Source organism: Mesoplodon densirostris, chromosome 9 (genome assembly GCF_025265405.1).
Source record: "Mesoplodon densirostris isolate mMesDen1 chromosome 9, mMesDen1 primary haplotype, whole genome shotgun sequence".
NCBI classification, from domain to species: Eukaryota; Metazoa; Chordata; class Mammalia; order Artiodactyla; family Ziphiidae; genus Mesoplodon; species Mesoplodon densirostris.
In genome coordinates this window covers 15,529,460-15,546,767 of record NC_082669.1, presented here as the reverse complement: position 1 = coordinate 15,546,767, position 17,308 = coordinate 15,529,460, and the positions used below count along the sequence as shown (strand labels likewise).

General features: G+C 37.9%; 1 protein-coding gene across 2 annotated transcripts in view; it reads left to right on the top strand.

Annotated features, from left to right (window-relative positions):
* The window catches only part of RELN (reelin), a 527,861-nt gene that overhangs the window by 403,581 nt on the left and 106,972 nt on the right, over positions 1 to 17,308 (top strand). For both annotated transcript variants that reach the window (XM_060107639.1, XM_060107638.1), the window contains exons 22-26: positions 480 to 592; positions 6,190 to 6,327; positions 7,195 to 7,381; positions 14,185 to 14,390; positions 17,017 to 17,188. In XM_060107639.1, coding sequence (XP_059963622.1) covers positions 480 to 592; positions 6,190 to 6,327; positions 7,195 to 7,381; positions 14,185 to 14,390; positions 17,017 to 17,188 — 816 coding nt within the window. The remainder of the gene's footprint in view (positions 1 to 479; positions 593 to 6,189; positions 6,328 to 7,194; positions 7,382 to 14,184; positions 14,391 to 17,016; positions 17,189 to 17,308) is intronic.

Here is a 17,308-nt window from a genome sequence, read left to right as displayed (position 1 = left end):
TCTGTTCTTTTCTAAGTCTCTTCACCTGCAGGTAGATCATATTAAGAATATGGTATCTCTTGTTTTAAAAAAATAAAAAAAAATACATAATTCCAGTTTCTTGGAATAAAATGTACTTCTTTAAATATACATACTGGTGTTCTGATATTGCAATAAATGCATAAATACATAGTGAATAGGATAATTTTACCAAATGCCAATGTTATGCTAACGGGCCAAAAAATGGATCCTAATCCATTTTCTGTTTTTCCATGTGAGAATTGGAAGACATTTAATTCCACTGTGGGATCTCATTTAAATTATTTCCCAAATATTTTAGCTTCACAGAAGGACAAATTATAGATTACATTCATGTTGCAAATGGTTAAGATTGTAACATTAGATTTCTCCAAGGTCTTTTTCCCTTGCGTTGAGAGAGTAAACATATTGCCCTGGAGGAAATAGAAGCTGAGCTGAATTTTTGCATGATTCTCTTTTAGGAATGCCTTCCAAGTATGCCGAGTTGTCAGGAATTTACATCAGCAAGTATTTACCATGCCAGTGAATTCACACATTGGAGAAGAGTCATAGTGCTTCTTCCCCAGAAAACTTGGTGAGAGATGACATCTTCAGATATGGCTGTCACTTTAACTTTTCTTTCTCTTTTAGCATGACGAATATGAAGAAGAATTAAGCACAAGGTGGCAAGATGCATTCTTTTTTTTTCAGCATCAAAAGATCTTTCTTTTATACCTAGGATATATGAAAAATGGAGCCAATGAAAGTTTGGTTTCCAAACTGTCCTGGCTTTTTCTCATCTCCCTTTTGCCTCAACTTTTCTGTTTATGGGAAAATTCAATGAGCCAGTTCCTTTGGGTTTGACATATAAAAGAGAATGATACAGGAATCTAAAGACTCATGTCAAGACAGTTTGGATTGCAAGGCTGTTTTCTTGGTTCAAAGCCCTTCTTTTTCTTTTAAAAACTTAATATACACTCTTTTTCTCTATTCACATTCTTTCAGTAACAATGGAAATCATCCCCCAGGAAGCAGAAGCCTCAGTAACTAGGGAGAAAGTTAAACATTCGATAATATGAAAGAGAAAAGCACATTTTCCCCAAATATTACATTGTTTCATGTTAGATTGATCACTCTGAGGCCTGTGTGAGGAATAGATTGTAGGATAAAGAGTGAAGACAGGAAGACCAGTTCCAGGGTGGGGGGGAGGGGGGAGGTCCAGGCATTAGATGTTTAGGTGGCTTGGAGTATGATAGTAACAACGTGGAAAGAGACATCTTTTGTGAAATGTATTTTAATCAAATAGGGCTTGTTGATGGACCAGATGGGGGCTGAAGTAGAAATGGAAGAATCAAAAGTTTCTAAAGTCTGGGCCTGGGAACATTGTTGGACGGTAATACCACTGACTGAGATGGGAGAGATTGGAGGAGTGGATTTAGGGCAGAGAATTAAGAGACATAGTGCATCTTAGGTTTTGTAATGTGAAGTTTGAGATACTTATCTACTCAAGCAGAAATGTCAAGAAGCCAATTGGACTTATGAATCTGGAGCTCAGAAAAGAGGTTTGGGTTAAAAAGTTAAATACTATGAGTCCTATTTAAACCCTGGGATAGGATGAGCTTGCCCAGGAAACAACCTTTGACTAGAAATTAGAAGGGCTGAGTTCTCAGTATATCTCTACTGATTGACTACATGCTTTAGCCATTCACAACCTCTTCAAACGTGACTCCTTATGTGTATGATGAAGAGGTTGAATTAGACAATCTTAAAAGGTCCCTGGCAGTTCTGGAATTCTAAGATTCTGTGATTTGTGTAGCAGAAAAAGCATAAAAGAGACAAAAATTATATTTTTCTGTGGTATCTGCCTTCCAGGACCCCTTTTGTAAAGAAAATTACTAAATCAACCCTTCTCAGACTATTTTATGTAAGTTAGGCTGTACAAAAAAACAATTGGTTAGATAACTACCTAGAATTATTATTATACCTCCTTTAGTTGAAGATTGAATTACTACATTATAGAAGAATGCCTCCTTGATTATTTTTAAGGATTCATCATTATGTCGGTTGGAACAAAATGCTTGAAATTTGATTTCCACAGATTTTTTTATATCCAACTGTGAGCCATTTCCTGGATACTATATTAATGCTTTGTATAACAAGTTGCTACTTTTTCTAACATCCTACTTTTTTATATCTACTGCTGGGAATATAATCAAGATTTTTATTTAATTTCAATGATATTCCAAGCGTATCTATCAAGATTATAAAAAGTGACACATCAAACAATTGAAATACTGGTCATACTTGGTGCAAAGCTACTGAGCTGCTTTTATTTAATTTGCCCCCATTATTTTGCCATTAAGTATATTACCCTCATTATTTTAAAAAAGACTGATTTTTATTCATTGACATGTGGGGTACAATTTCAAAATTATGATGACAAGATAATACTTATAGTGTATTTTAGAGATGTCCTTTTGTTCCCAGAAATGTTTTAAATTATTATTCTTAATTAATATAGTTTAGGCAATATCCAAAAAGTATCGTCCTTTATCGAAAAGGCCTTTGCATGTTATTTTACACTGAGATTGTATGTAGCATTATTATTTTCTTAGCTTAAAAGATAGTACCACTGGGTTGAAAGTTTTAGTATAGTAAGAAAAGGTCTGGTTCTTGTCAATGTTTATTCAGCACTTGAGAGGAAATATATTGATCCTAAACTCTTTAGTTTTAACACAGAGCCTGTCATGTTGTAGGGGTGCTCATTAAATGTTGGGAAATTAAATAAATTTCAATTCAGTGTGCCTTGATGAACTAAAGAGATGTTTTATTACAAACCATCTCTTTTTACAAACTGAAAAAAAAATCTACTAGATCATTCCTCTGACAATTTGCCTTTAAGTACATGTAGGTAAATAATTGAATTCTGCTTTTCCAGATTTCCTTCAAAGCCCTGGGTAAAGAAAGTAAACATATTTCTTAAAAACAACCACCCGATAGGATATTTATTTTAACATTTCTACTGACTAATACGTAAGCTAAACATTATTGCTATAGTATTTCAAAAAAATAGTGTTCAACTGGTTATTATCATTGTTTTTAGATCTGTAATGCTTTAAAGCTCTGCTATAAAGATAAAGTACATTTATTCTCTTTGGCATTCTTGATAACTTTATTATATGCATTTCAAACTTTTTCAAATTGCATGTTTTTCCCAAGCATTGGGTAAGGAAGTACAGTTTAGTGGGAAGCAATATTCCTTTTGGTGAATCTCTCTTCTGCTGTTTTGATTGTCAAGCGTATGCAACTATAAATTGAACGTAGACAAGCAAATGTGGTCTGCACTGTCAAAGATCTGTTAACTTTAGAAGATAATGCTAGATAGGACAACTTAGAGTGGAATATTGAATATGTATACACCTGCTCAGAGAAATTATTTTGTATATGAACTGAACATTTGTTACCCAATGAAAATTAATTTTTGTTTTGTGAGAGACATTTACATAAGAACAGGGCCTAAAGAGACCCAAACAGCTGTCAGTTGCTGACTTCATGAACAAATCAACACCTAATGACTGAATGAGTTTCAGAATATTTGGGTAAATGTAATTACAGTCACTCTGAAGGTAGAAAATACAATTTAGCCAGCCTTCATTTACCTTGATTCCTCAGTTACCTAACTATCGAGAGATAACTCAATGGTATTTTATTTCAGTCTAGAAGTTTATAAGAGGAAAAAAATCAAATCAAGAAAAGACTGTCAAGTTTTGTTGCCTTTGAGAATCCATAGTTTGAATTTTAAATGTAGGTCAACTTCATTTCATGATCCATACAACAGTAGTGCTATTTCCAGACTCAATCCAAAGTACACAAGATTTTCCTCCTAAGAATACTTAGTTTTGAGAGAGAGACAGAGGCAGGGAGAAAGAGGAAGGGAGAGAGAAAAAGAGAAAATTGGCAAATTAAATATTTGTATTGAGGGCGATATTTAGCAGTGATGCAGCTGCAAATCAGTGAGATCACACCTTGTGTTCTCACATATGACCAGCTGGAGATTGCTCACACAACTCATTTTTTTTTTCTCACTAAAAATGAAGCCAATATTCAACCTCTTTTGCTTTCTTTTCTGTTAATTAACATCAGCACGTGAAACTGTGGATTGTCACTTTAAATGGAATTATTCACTTTTTAAGCTTTTTATCTCAAGGAAATATCTTTTCAAGAGTTCATAGGTACATGTAAGGATTAATTTACTTAGAAAAAGAATTTGGAGAGTGTTTACATGTGACTGTTTAGAAGCATAAATAAACTGAGAAATCTAGGTCAGGTTCTGAAACCTTCCAACCCCATTTTAATGTTTGAAACATCAAAACTTCAAAATAATGTATGCCATGGGTTTCATGTAAGCATGTGACTCTAAAGAAAATAAACTATCACCTTGGTCAACAAACCACCAGAGCAATCATTAAATTTTTGAGCTGGAAGGGATCTTAGAAATCAGATTGCCCCATCTATTCATTTGAGAGGTGAGGAACTAGAAGCCCCTGAAGGCTTAAATTTCCCACTAAAGATCACACAGCTGATAAATTGCAGAGCCCGCGTCCTGGGGCATGGTTGCCTGACTCCTAGCACTTTCTTCACACTGTTAGCTGCAGAAGTCAGAAACAGACTGCCCTTTCCTGGCCTTGTCCATGCACTTATCGGCTCATTTTTTAGCAGACTATTTTTGTACACTTAATTTATTCTGTTCCTGTGCAAACTACTGAGACAAAAACATATCCCTGTCCCCAAAGGAGTTCACAGTCTAGATACCTGTGACCCTAGACTTGACTCAGATTGTAATCAATCTTAAAAGAAATATAGTCATCTCTCCTTTAAATGACAGTGGTGCATGCATCTTAATTTATTTGTTTTCTGTGGGGCTCTAAGATAATGTACCTACTTTTATAGTAGGCTTTTCTAAAAAGCATTTCTTAATGGGACTGTGAAAATTGTGATGGCTGTTAGATTACAAATATAAACTATTACCATAGAAGAGGTGCATCTCTCTCATTGTAAGTACCGTGAAGAGCACTGATATCTCGCTAACCTGTGTCTACTGGATGCACCTCAGTGAATCCTGGAATCATCCTACTAGGAATAAAAATGCAACCTATTAGCCACAGATCGTTAGTAAAATAAATAGTAAAGGCTTAGTCTGGATTTTAACAGCCTGTTATGTATTTAGGGAGTATTCAATATGTGGGTAATTGATGTAGTAGACTTTAATGGATCATTCAGAGCCATTAAGATCAAGTGTATCTGTAGATAGTGTACTTGGGGAGGGTTTAATTAATGGAACTGAGCATGCACATTAATTCTGCAAATTCTTTTTGTTTTCTTTTGTGTGTGTGTGCTTTGACCAGAAAGAACTAATCATGGATCCCTGAAAGTTCCTAGAGGTGAAAAGTATGATGTGATTTTAAAAGAACTTTTTTATGGTATTCAGTGAATGAAAACCTTCCTGGCACTGCTCTCAAAACATCCTCTTCTTTAGACTTTATATGTAGTTTAGATGAATCAGGGTCCCAAGTGTTTCTCTATGTGTAATGGACTGTTTAAAGTTTTTATCTCCACTTAACATCAGCTTGTCCGTGAAACCTAAGCAAGTTAATGTTTCAGAAATAAGAAGCAGCATTTGGCACCCAGATGTTCTTACTTGTAAAATAGTAGTACATTGTAGCCCATCCCCTCAACCCCAAAACAATACCTCCAAACAAAACTTTTGTTTTAAATTGAGAGCTAACTGGAAGTCTTCCAATAACTACTGATATGTTTATTTTAAGAAACTGCATTACTCTAAGTTAAACACTGCACATTTTCATCTGTGAAAGAGAGTTTCTTATAAATTTTTATTTTTAAAAAATATCGTCTTACTTCCTTTCTTTTCCGAGCATCAAATCCCTGTGCAACAACAACAATAATCTGATATTGTGTTTTTCTTTAAAATACAAATTAATTAATTAAATTTAGTCTCAAATAAATTAAGATTGAGGTATATACAAAATAGGCTTTCCTTCATGGTGGATGATTAGCAGCTAAATTCAAGTTCCAGAGAGTTCGTTCTCTGAAGGATTTTGAGCTCCGACGTTCTTTGTCTATACGATCCCGTGTCAGTTAAAATACTGTTTTGTTACTGTGCCTTGTTTCTAGGTCCAGCGCCACCCGCTTCCGCTGGAGTCAGAGCTATTACACAGCCCAAGACGAGTGGGCATTAGACAGCATTTACATTGGGCAGCAGTGCCCAAACATGTGCAGTGGGCACGGCTCCTGTGACCACGGCGTGTGCAGGTACGTGCGTCAGGAGGCCTGGTTGACTCTGCTTTTCCGGATGTGTGTTGATAGCCGTACCACAGCAGCTGTCATCAGTTATAGGGATCACCTGATAAATAATGAGATCGCCAAAGGAAACGGTCCTCCTTTCTGTCTTTATTCTAGATGTAAAAGATATTGTTGCATTTCAATAAGTATAAAGCCATAGATTGTACACCTTAAAATGTAACCTCCTGGGTTTCAATTCCAGAGTTTATCAATTAGCCCCAAAGTCCTCTTTGTTAGTTAACAGAGCCTTGATATTGCTTCCCCCTTCCTCCCCTTGATAGTCTTAAAGCCCTCGTCAAACAGCTGCTACACGCTTTCCTACAGCACTTCGCCCGAAGCTCAAGGTTGTGTACAGTGGGAGATGGTGACTATCCCTAATGAGGATGAGATAGGAGCACACTTGAATACTTAAAGACTCTAAAAGAGACATAATCTAATCAGAAAGAGGAACTATAAAACACGGCCACAATTAAATGTTGGGTGAGCAGACCAACATTTATATGTGACTTTTTAAGCCTACGGGAAGATCTCACGATCCTTCCCCTCCCCCCATCACACAGGTGCACACACGCCTGTATCCTTCTTCATTACTACTTGATGCCTCATCTCTACTGTTACAGCACTATTTGTTTTAAGAATGGATTCTATCCCTTTTTTCCCCCTTGTGAAAAACTGAAGGTTGCTACCACCATATTCAAAGATTACACTGTAGAGAAATGTCTAGTACAGATGCTAATACCCGAACAAAAGTGAGATGTAGGAAATGTTGCAGGTCAGATGGCTGTGGCATTCACACAGGAGTCCATCACTTGTTCACTCGGCCCTCCTCTCTCGTAGGTGTGACCAGGGTTACCAAGGCACCGAGTGCCACCCAGAAGCTGACCTTCCTTCTACGATCATGTCGGACTTTGAGAACCCAAATACTTGGGAGTCTGACTGGCAAGAAGTTATTGGGGGAGAAATTGTAAAACCAGAGGAAGGGTGTGGAGTCATCTCTTCTGGATCATCTCTGTATTTCAGCAAGGTAGGACTAAGAGCCGGGAGTAAGTGATCAGGACAGCGGCTATTTCAATATGTGACTGATGTGGGAGCCGTCTGAACTCAGAAGGTACAAATATGACGCAGTTTTATTTTTCCCTACATTCCCTGCTTTTGACTGGACTTTGTCAAATTTCTATGCCTTAACTCCATTTGGGAAACTCATAGTTTTATGCTTGTCTTTGCTTACTACAGATCCAGATAGGCCGGTTTAAAATTCCTGCCCTTCTTGGACCTGGTTTAAAGCTCATTGCTTTCCTTTCCTCCAGTGCCAGCCAGGCTTGTGTCTTGGGGGGCTTTGAGTGGGGCAGGGTCTTGGCCCCTTCTCATACCAGGCTTTGGAGGGTGTGTGAGCACGTGGGCCTGGGGGTGAGGACGTGAGTGGTGGTGGAGGTGGTGGAGTTTAGAAGTTAACAACAGCAACTCTGGAGCCAGACTGCCTGTTTCAGTCTGATTCTGCCACTTCCTAGCTGTGTGACTTGGAACAAATACCTTAACCTCTTTGTGACTTGGCTTCCTCGTTTGTAAAAGAGTATCTACCTCATTCAGGTTATTATGCAGGTTAAATGAGTTAGTACTTGTAAATCATGTGGACCAGTACCTAACATGTAGAAAACATTTCTAGAAATGTTTATTAAATTTGTCAATCCATTAATCCCAAGAATATGATTGGAGGAAGGAGGAATAAAGGTGAGGGTAGGGGTGTGCAAAGCCATTCCTAGGGTACTGACCAGGTCTACATCAAGAGCAGGCATCTCGGGTCCTATTTCAGCTCAGTTTGGTGGCTGCTGGTGGCATCGGCTGATGTGGGACCATCCTGGTCAACTTGGGCTACTATAACAAAATACCATAGAGTGGGTGGCTTCAACAGCAAATGTTTTTTTCTCACAGTTCTGAAAGCTGGAAAGTCCAAGATCAAGGCACTAGCAGATCCAATGTCTAGTGAGGGCCTGCTCCCACATTTGCAGGATGACCGTCTTTGCATTGTATCCTCACATGGTGGAGAGAGAGAGAGCAGAGAGGGAGAAAGCAGGCCTTCTCCTGTCTGTTCTTATAAGGGCACTAATCCCATCACGAGGACTCCACCTCCATAATTTAATTACCTGCCAAAGGCCCCACCTCCTAATACCATCCCTTTAAGGGTTAGCCTTTCAACATATGAATTTGGGGGCACCCCATAACAGGGACTCTTGAGTAGAAGGTTTTCTTGCAGGGTTCAGCTTTCCCAGTGGAAGCAGACAGATCAGTACATACCAACTAGGGACTGAGGTGCCAGCCAGAATCCCCAAGGCTGATTCTCTTGGAACACTCCTAACCCGTGTTGCTTGGTGAGGGATGCGGCTGAGAGAACCACCTTTCTCTCCTCCCTTGCCACAGTCCAGACAGGACATTCTTTTCTTCCTGCCTCCTCCAATTCATCTCTTCATATAGTTTTCGAAAGGACTGCAGAGGGGAGCAGGTCCAGCTCTCCAACCTGAGCAATGTGTTCAACCCTAATTATTGGCAGCTCTCTTTAGAATGTGGGGTGACCAGCACCACTTATTTCCAGCAGGGACTATAGCCACCAATTCTAGGACAACTGAAAATGTCCCATTCCACATCATATAGCAAGTACACAAAGGTGGGTGTTATACCATAGGGCTGATGTGTTGCAGAACCTGTTTGGGCAGAAATCCAAAACAAGTTAATGTATGCAAATGCAAAAATAGGTACAGCTTTTGTGCAGAACAAAGAATCAGATAGAAAATGTAAACAAGATAGAAAATGTAAACAAGAATGTAAATAACAAAGTAAACAAGATGGAAAATGACAGAAAATCAGGGATGGAAATAAGAAATAATGATATTTCTTATCCATTGACATCTAAGATCCCCATGTCATTATTCTTAGAGATAATAGTCAATAAGTGACCAATATTCATTGCATAGATCTGGGTACACTGTATAATTGTGCAGAAATGAAAAGATTGTGTCTCCCATAACCATCAATTTTAAAAGATTATGAATCCTTAACCATTATTTACCCAAACACCCAGTAAACATGTGTGCGTACACACAGATATTTTAAACATATAAAGGTTACATATCAATATTTCTAACACTTAATTCAAGATTATGTCTGGAGTCAAGCTACCTGGCTTTATACCTGGGCTTCAAAACTAATTAATTGGTTCATCTTGCAGAGTTATAACACCTTTCTGTGTCACAGTTTTCTCGACTGTAAAGTAGGATGTTGGGGGTGAGTTAATGCAGGTAAAGAATAAAGGATAGTGTTGGGCATATAGAAATAGCCTTATAAGTGTTAGCTATCATAATTACATTTTATGAAAGTAAATTTCAAACTGGTATCATTGAATATTTCCATATGTACGCCCTACCACTAACAAAATCAGCATTTCAAAAATAAAATCATTCTCTTCCTCTCCGAAACCAGCTTTCTCCCTAAATTTTTGTCAAAATATCTAAGGATCATATTTTTATTTTTTTCTCTTGTATCAGTCAGATCTGTTTTGAATTCTAAGTGAGAGAAACTAGCTTAAGCAAAAAAGAAGGAAATTTGGTTCTTGTAATCAAAACAGGGAGGGCTTAGATGAAACCTGACTCAGAGATACATGGAGCTGGAAACTCAGATGCCCACAGAACTCTCTTCTTAAGAGGAGGCTCTATTTTCAGGTCAGCTGTCGTGAGAGTGAAACCATGGCCACAGAGCTCTATAAGCAACTCCATAGGAAAATGTGGGAAAGGTTTCTGACTGGCCAGTCACGTGTCCGGGGAATGGCGTAATATGATTCACATGGCCAGAGTTATGTACTCACTCCTTTGGCAGAGAGGTGGGATACACAGTTTGGCACCTGCCACCAGCCAGCATAATTGAACTAAAGAAGGGGTAATAACCCAAAGGAAGGGTTCCTTAGACCTTTGCAAACCACCCTAGATTAATTTCTCTAAAATCATGCTTCTGTCCTGTCACTCTTCCATCACCAGTGTTCAGGACAGTCTCCAATACTGCTGCCCTAACTACAGAACTTATTTTCTTTTTCCAAACATGCGTCCTCTGCTCCAAACAGGAAGCTCTCCTCATCATCCCAGATTTTGCTCAGCCTCCACTGCTTTCCGTTATGCCTTCCACGGCCTCTCACATCCATATAAACCTTGCAGTGTTTTGCCCAAATCCTGCTGCTTCTGACATCGAAAGCTTGGCCTCTGCATACTGGTGCCAAATTGAATCTCAGAGACAGAATTTTGGGTGAAGTAGAAAAAAATAGCTTTATTGCTTTGACAGGCAAAGGGGGACACAGTGGGCTCCTGCCCTGAAAAACTGTTTCCCAGCCCAGGAGGATTTGGTGAGGAGTTTTATAGCAATAGTTCAAGGGTGGGGTTGCTGATAAGATCAGGGTGTGGGCAGGGCCTGCACTCTTTTAATCTCATCTCAGGTGATCTCTTGATAGGCTTCTCTGGTTCCTTTAATCTGGCCTCAGGTGGTCTTCTCTGGTATGAAGAATGCTGACATCTGCCACTTGTTGGGTTTTAGTTCTATAAAGAGCTCAAAAGATATTGTTAATGTGTATCCCTTGAGGCAGAACCACAACCCTGCCCTAAGGCTGCATTATTGTTTCTGCATTATTGTTTCTCTGCATACCCTCCCTTCCCTGATTGACAAGTGTTTGAATCTGCCCTTTAGGACTCAGGGAAGGTCATAGAGGCTGGAGTCTATTCCCTACAAACAAGGAGTGGGGGACACGGAAAGGCTTTTGTACCCAGAAGCCCCACAGGGTCCTGCTCGGTTTCACTTCCATGGGGCTTTCTGGGACTAGGGCAGAGTACACTGATCTTTCCTTTCTTTGACTGCCCCTCTCATTGTATTCCTTACATATATAGATCATATTTTTATTTTTATTCTCACACTACCCAGCAAAATGCACAGTCTTACTGACTGAGCCAAACTTCTAGATAAGATGTTCAACTCAGAAATGCATGCCTTGCGTTAGGCATTTACATATCAATAAATACCCTTGAGACTGAATAGATTGGAGCATTGACAATTAATCATATGACCAAATGGGATTTAACAAGGGATAGAACTTGGTCTGCAGCCCTAAGTTGTCATTACTCTCCCTGCACATATCTGTGAACTCTCCTTTCAAGTTTGTTTTTATAACACGTGGTATTGAGCTTGGTATAACTGGCAACTGGTAATTATTTGCTGAAGAAAGAAATCAATGAATGAATGAAAGAAAATTGGAAAACAACAGAAAGTTGTAAAGAAATGGTTATTTTCAAATAAATATAGTAGACTTTTTTTCTACTGGCATTTTGATTAAAGAAGATTTTAATGGAAGTCAAAAGGTAAAGTTTTTATAAAGCATTTTAGAGGTTTTGTTACAAAGGCTCTAGATTCTGTAGACATTACCTTTAAATTCTGTATTATTTTATCTAAACACTGAAGACATTTTAACCTAGAATGTTGGGGGAAATTGGAGGGTATTTTCCACACTCTAGGAATGAGGAGGTCCTTAATCTATTACTCCAACACACGTATATGCATATTACATGTTTATATATATCTACACATATACATAAATACATTGATCATAGTATAGTAGAAAAACTGCAAACCGTGTGTTAACATCTGATTCTAAATTCTGACAAAATAGTTTGCCCTGAGCCATTTCCTTTTTCTCTCTTTTCCCCCTTTAAAATAATGTTCAGCATTTCAGGTCACCAAACAAAAGAAAATGACTTGTACTACTCTCTAGGAAAAAACATCTTCAGTGCCAAACCAAGCATTTGTATGATATTTTTCACCATTTAAAAATACCGCAGATGGGGCCTCCCTGGTGGCGCAGTGGTTAAGAGTCCGCCTGCCGATGCAGGGGATACGGGTTCGTGCCCCGGTCTGGGAGGATCCCATATGCCGCGGAGCGGCTGGGCCCGTGAGCCATGGCCACTGGGCCAGCGCATCCGGAGCCTGTGCTCCGCAACGGGAGAGGCCACAACAGTGAGAGGCCCGCATACCGCAAAAAAAAAAAAAAAAAAAAAAAAAAAAATACCGCAGATGTATATGTATGACTGATTCACTTTGTTATAAAGCAGAAACTAATAAAAAAAATGGAAAAAAAAAAAAATACCGCACAAAACACTCTCAAAATCTCTATAGAGCAACACCGTAGTCTCCTGGAAGAACAACACTGTTCTGTGAATTTCACAATTGACCAATCATTCCAACCATTTAATTGTGATAATTGGATTTTTATCATTCTCCTCACCTTAGATCTTTATCCTTCTGGCTCTTTTCCACATGCCAGGGTTTTCATAGAAGTTTGCTGGGTGGGAATTAACCAGCTAGGTTCTTCTCAAATTCATTCTTCCTGTACTGATCCTGAGGCACGAAAATTCTAGGTCAGATTATAATAATCTCTGAGGTGTTTCCACTTAACACTGTTTCAAATCAACAGCAAGAAAAATGAAAAGCACATCTAACACGTTGAAAATGCATATTTTAAGATTTCTTCTAATACATACATAAAATTGAGAGTTCCAAAAAATGAGTCTCTGTCTCAGGATTAACCTCAGTTCCCTTTTTGCTGGCACCCTTGTCTATTTTGGAATCTCTTAATTGGCTTTAGATTTATCAGTAACAGTGTACTCCTATAATTATCCCCAAGTATTTCCCCTGTGACTTCTAATAACTGAAACCCTTTCTTAATTAACTTAGTGGATTAGAGTAGGGTTTAAATTATAAGTGTGAGGGGTGCTTTTCTCTATACTGTGTATTCTGTCTCAGGTTTTCTTCCCAAATTTTAATTGAACTCCTCGGAAACTCTCTAAGACCACTCAGTGCAGTCCCTGGATTAGCTTTGGCAGAATCAGTTTGGGTGAAAGAATCTTATCAGCAACCTTTTTTTCAATCCTGTTAGCATGAAACCGTTTACAGACAACAGAAATGATGACAAACCTTGTCGATTTGTATCTAATACCTCACAACAGAACTGTGAGAGGCAGGGGATGCACTAAGCAAAAGAAGCAAGTCGCTGGATTTGAGGAAGTTTTTAACATTTTTAAGACACAAAGAGACCATTTAATGGTTGCAAAAACTTATTTAATGATCCCTCCCACCCTCTCTATTTCCAAGAAATAGACTGACTGGGAGCCCAAGAGACTTCAGTGCTCTCTTTTTGTCAAGAAGTTTCTGTCTTGCCTGTTTTACCTCAATTCCCAGGGAGGAGGAGGGCCGGGGCATATCTATTGAGAGATTGTCCCCTCAGGAAGAGATGCCGTGTGCTAGGCAAGTTATGTAACAATATTATTTCATCTAGTTGTCACAACACCCTGTAAGGAAGGTATTATTACCCATGTTATAACTTTGAGGAAAATAAAAGCTCAGAAAGGTCACACAGCTAGTGAACAGCATGAATCATGGGCTGAAATTCAAACCCAGCTCCAACTGATTTCAAAGTATGTATGTGGTCTTTCTTCTCCATGACTCTGCCTGGAGGAAATCTCCAAAGCGAATGCTGGGAGTGTTTTCATTAAAATGAATTTTGCTTTTGAGTACCCTTTGGTGGAATTAGCAGTTCTCAAGGATCCCATAACCGAATCTGGCAGTCAGTGATGTAGAGACTAATAGAATGGATCCAGGAGCAGTTGAACGGCATAACCTGCTCCTCTCAACAATAAATGAGAATAAGATCATCTCCACATAGTGCTAGGATGCTCATATGAATTTGACACGGAAACAACTAATTGCTCCCAGATAATTGAATCTGTGATTTTTCTGTTCTTCCGAAAGGCTGGAAAAAGACGGTTGGTGAGCTGGGATCTGGATACTTCCTGGGTGGACTTTGTCCAATTCTACATGCAGATCGGTGGAGAGAGTGCTGCGTGCAACAAGCCCGACAGCAGAGAGGAGGGCATCCTCCTCCAGTACAGCAACAATGGGGGCATCCAGTGGCATCTGCTGGCAGAGATGTACTTCTCAGACTTCAGCAAACCCAGGTAACCAGCCCCAGTCTCCTTCCAGTGCGATAATAATAATTATCTCCTTGATTATTATGAAGCCTTACCATACTAATATCCCTGTTTTGCATTTTACAACTGAACCTTATTTTATTGGAAAAAAATTATTGAAAAATATGTAGATCCAATTCTTACAAATTAAATATATTTTAGATATAATACTTACAATAGAGCTATTTTGTAGATTGAAGGTTCATAAGTTTGTTGTTTTAAAACATTGAGTTATTTCAAGGTGACATAACTCTCCATAATATAACACAATTAGATATGCAGACAGACCAACCAAAAGCATTTCTTCTAAGGCACACAGGGGGAGAGGTGGAAACAGAGAAGAGGCAACTAGGTCTAACAAGAGTCATAACATCCAGGGAGAGAGTCAGGGATGGTGGGTGGGAGATGGAGCCTGGTGAGATTCCCCCCATACAGTAGAAGGGGAATTGATAATGGTGCCAAACTGGTTTAAACAACAGTTTGAAACTATTCAAATTATTTTTTCCAAGTAATAGCATTGTCAATCTGGAAATTACTGAGAATTCAGTAAAGCAACTAGAGTACTATATAGACAAACAAAAATTCACTAGCTTTTTCAAATTCCAGAGATATTCCATTTTTATTTAAGGGAGTTTTTCTTTAGGGGCTAACTATTTCATCACATTCTCAAAGAGTTCTATGACACTAAAATAGTTAAGAAATTCTGAGTTGGAAGAAATCAGAAGAAGACCCCATGGTGGCAAATACATAAATAAATATAAGTTTAAGAAACAATACTGAGAATCTCTGTAAAGGAAATAATAAAACTTCAAAACTTCCTTCAGAGATATAAAAGAAAACAAATAAATGGAAAATAATACAGCATCCCTGGATAGGAAAACTGAACATTGTGATATGAAGAAATCTCTTAATTTACATTTAATGCTATTCCAATCAAAATCTTAGTGGTATTTTTTTTGGGGGGGAGCTTTATATCTGGAAATATAAACTGGCAGAAATAGTTTAAACTTTTGACAAAATATAGAGGGATGCCCTGCACAATATTAAAACATATTGTATAAGCTACAGTATTAGAGTGGAATGATACCAGTTCATGGATAGAACAATCAAGCCAAATAGATGACCCAGAAATTGACTCAGATATCTGTACAAACTTATATATGAAAAAAAGACACATCAACTATCAGTGATAAAGAAATGGTTATTCAATCAAATGGTGTTAGAAAAAAATGGGTAGGCTCTTGGGAAAATATATCTATTTAGATTATCACCTTACATCAGCAAAAACTGTTAAAGACTGGTTAAAGATTTAAACACTTAGGTTGCTATCTGATCTTGGAAAAAGACCTGAACTTTCTAAACATAAGTTCAACACAAGAATTAACAAAGAAAAGGACTGCTTACGCAGAAATATACTACATACAGATGTAAAACTACATACACATGTAACACATACATTTCAAGGAAAACAGAAAAAACATGAAAAGAAAGAAAGCAAACTGAGAAAATATATGCAACAAATATGAGAAATAGAGGATCAGTGTTCCTGTAAAGAGCTTATACAAATTATCAAGAAAAACTCTAAGATCCCAATAGAAAAATGGGTAAAAGGAGTGAGTAGATGTTACACAACAGGGAAGACATATGTTTAATAAAATATGATTAATATCCAACCTCTGTTGCAATAAAAAAGATACCACTTTTCAACAGTCAAATGGTCATTTTTTAATGATAACACCAAGTGCTCTCTCCACATGGAGCAGCAAGACAGGCACTCTCATGTCATCCTGCAAACCATCATGACCCTCCCAGAAAGGAATTTGGAAAAATCCAGAGCCTTAAACATGACCAGTTTATTTGACCTGGTAATTCCATTTCTAAGAATCTTCCCTAAATAAATAAACTGAGGTATACATAAAGCTTTATGCATAAAGATTTTTCATCATAGAATTATTTATAATAAGGAAAAGTGAAATAAATACTAGCACGTCTGTGTGATGAAAAATTATATAAACAGTAAAATGATCTTAAGAACTGATTTTACTGACATGAGAATGTGCTTATGATATAATGTTAAGTTTCAAACTGTAAGATACCGAATTATACATATATCTCACCTATGTAAAAGATTACATACTTTAATGATATACATCAAATTGTTAACAGAGGCCAACCCCCTGTGGTAGCTTATGGGTGATTTATGTTTCATTTTTAATGCTTATTTATGTTTTCCCCCAATAAGTAAGAACTGCCTTGAAAAAATTTTAATGCTATTTTAATGCAATAACATACAAAGGAACAGCTTTTTCTAAGGATTTCTTTAAAATATTATGGCCATTGTCATAGTAGTCAAAAGACGTTCAATGAATCAAACTCAGTTGAAATATTTGCCTCCAAAAGATACAATTCCAAATGGAAAAACCAGGATCAGGACTAAACTTGCTTACAACTTTAAACCTCTTGTCTGATCTGTCTAAACTTAGAAACTTTACAAAAATACCAAGAGATCAAACAAAACATAACTTTCTCTTGTTGCTACTCATGTTATTTTAACAGCTGCTAAGAAAAACACAGCTTTTCCTTTCCCAACGCTAAATGATTTGCTTTTATGCAGATTTGTCTATCTGGAGCTGCCAGCTGCTGCCAAGACCCCTTGCACCAGTTTCCGCTGGTGGCAGCCTGTGTTCTCAGGGGAGGACTATGACCAGTGGGCAGTCGATGACATCATCATTCTGTCGGAGAAGCAAAAACAAATCATCCCAGTTGTCAACCCAACTTTACCCCAGGTACTTCTCATTAGGTCTGAACTCCAAGAAGACATAGAATGGTAAAAGAGGATGGGATCAAATAACTACTCACTCCCCCAAGGATTTGGTGCTTGACACTTGAACATGTAATTTAGTTTT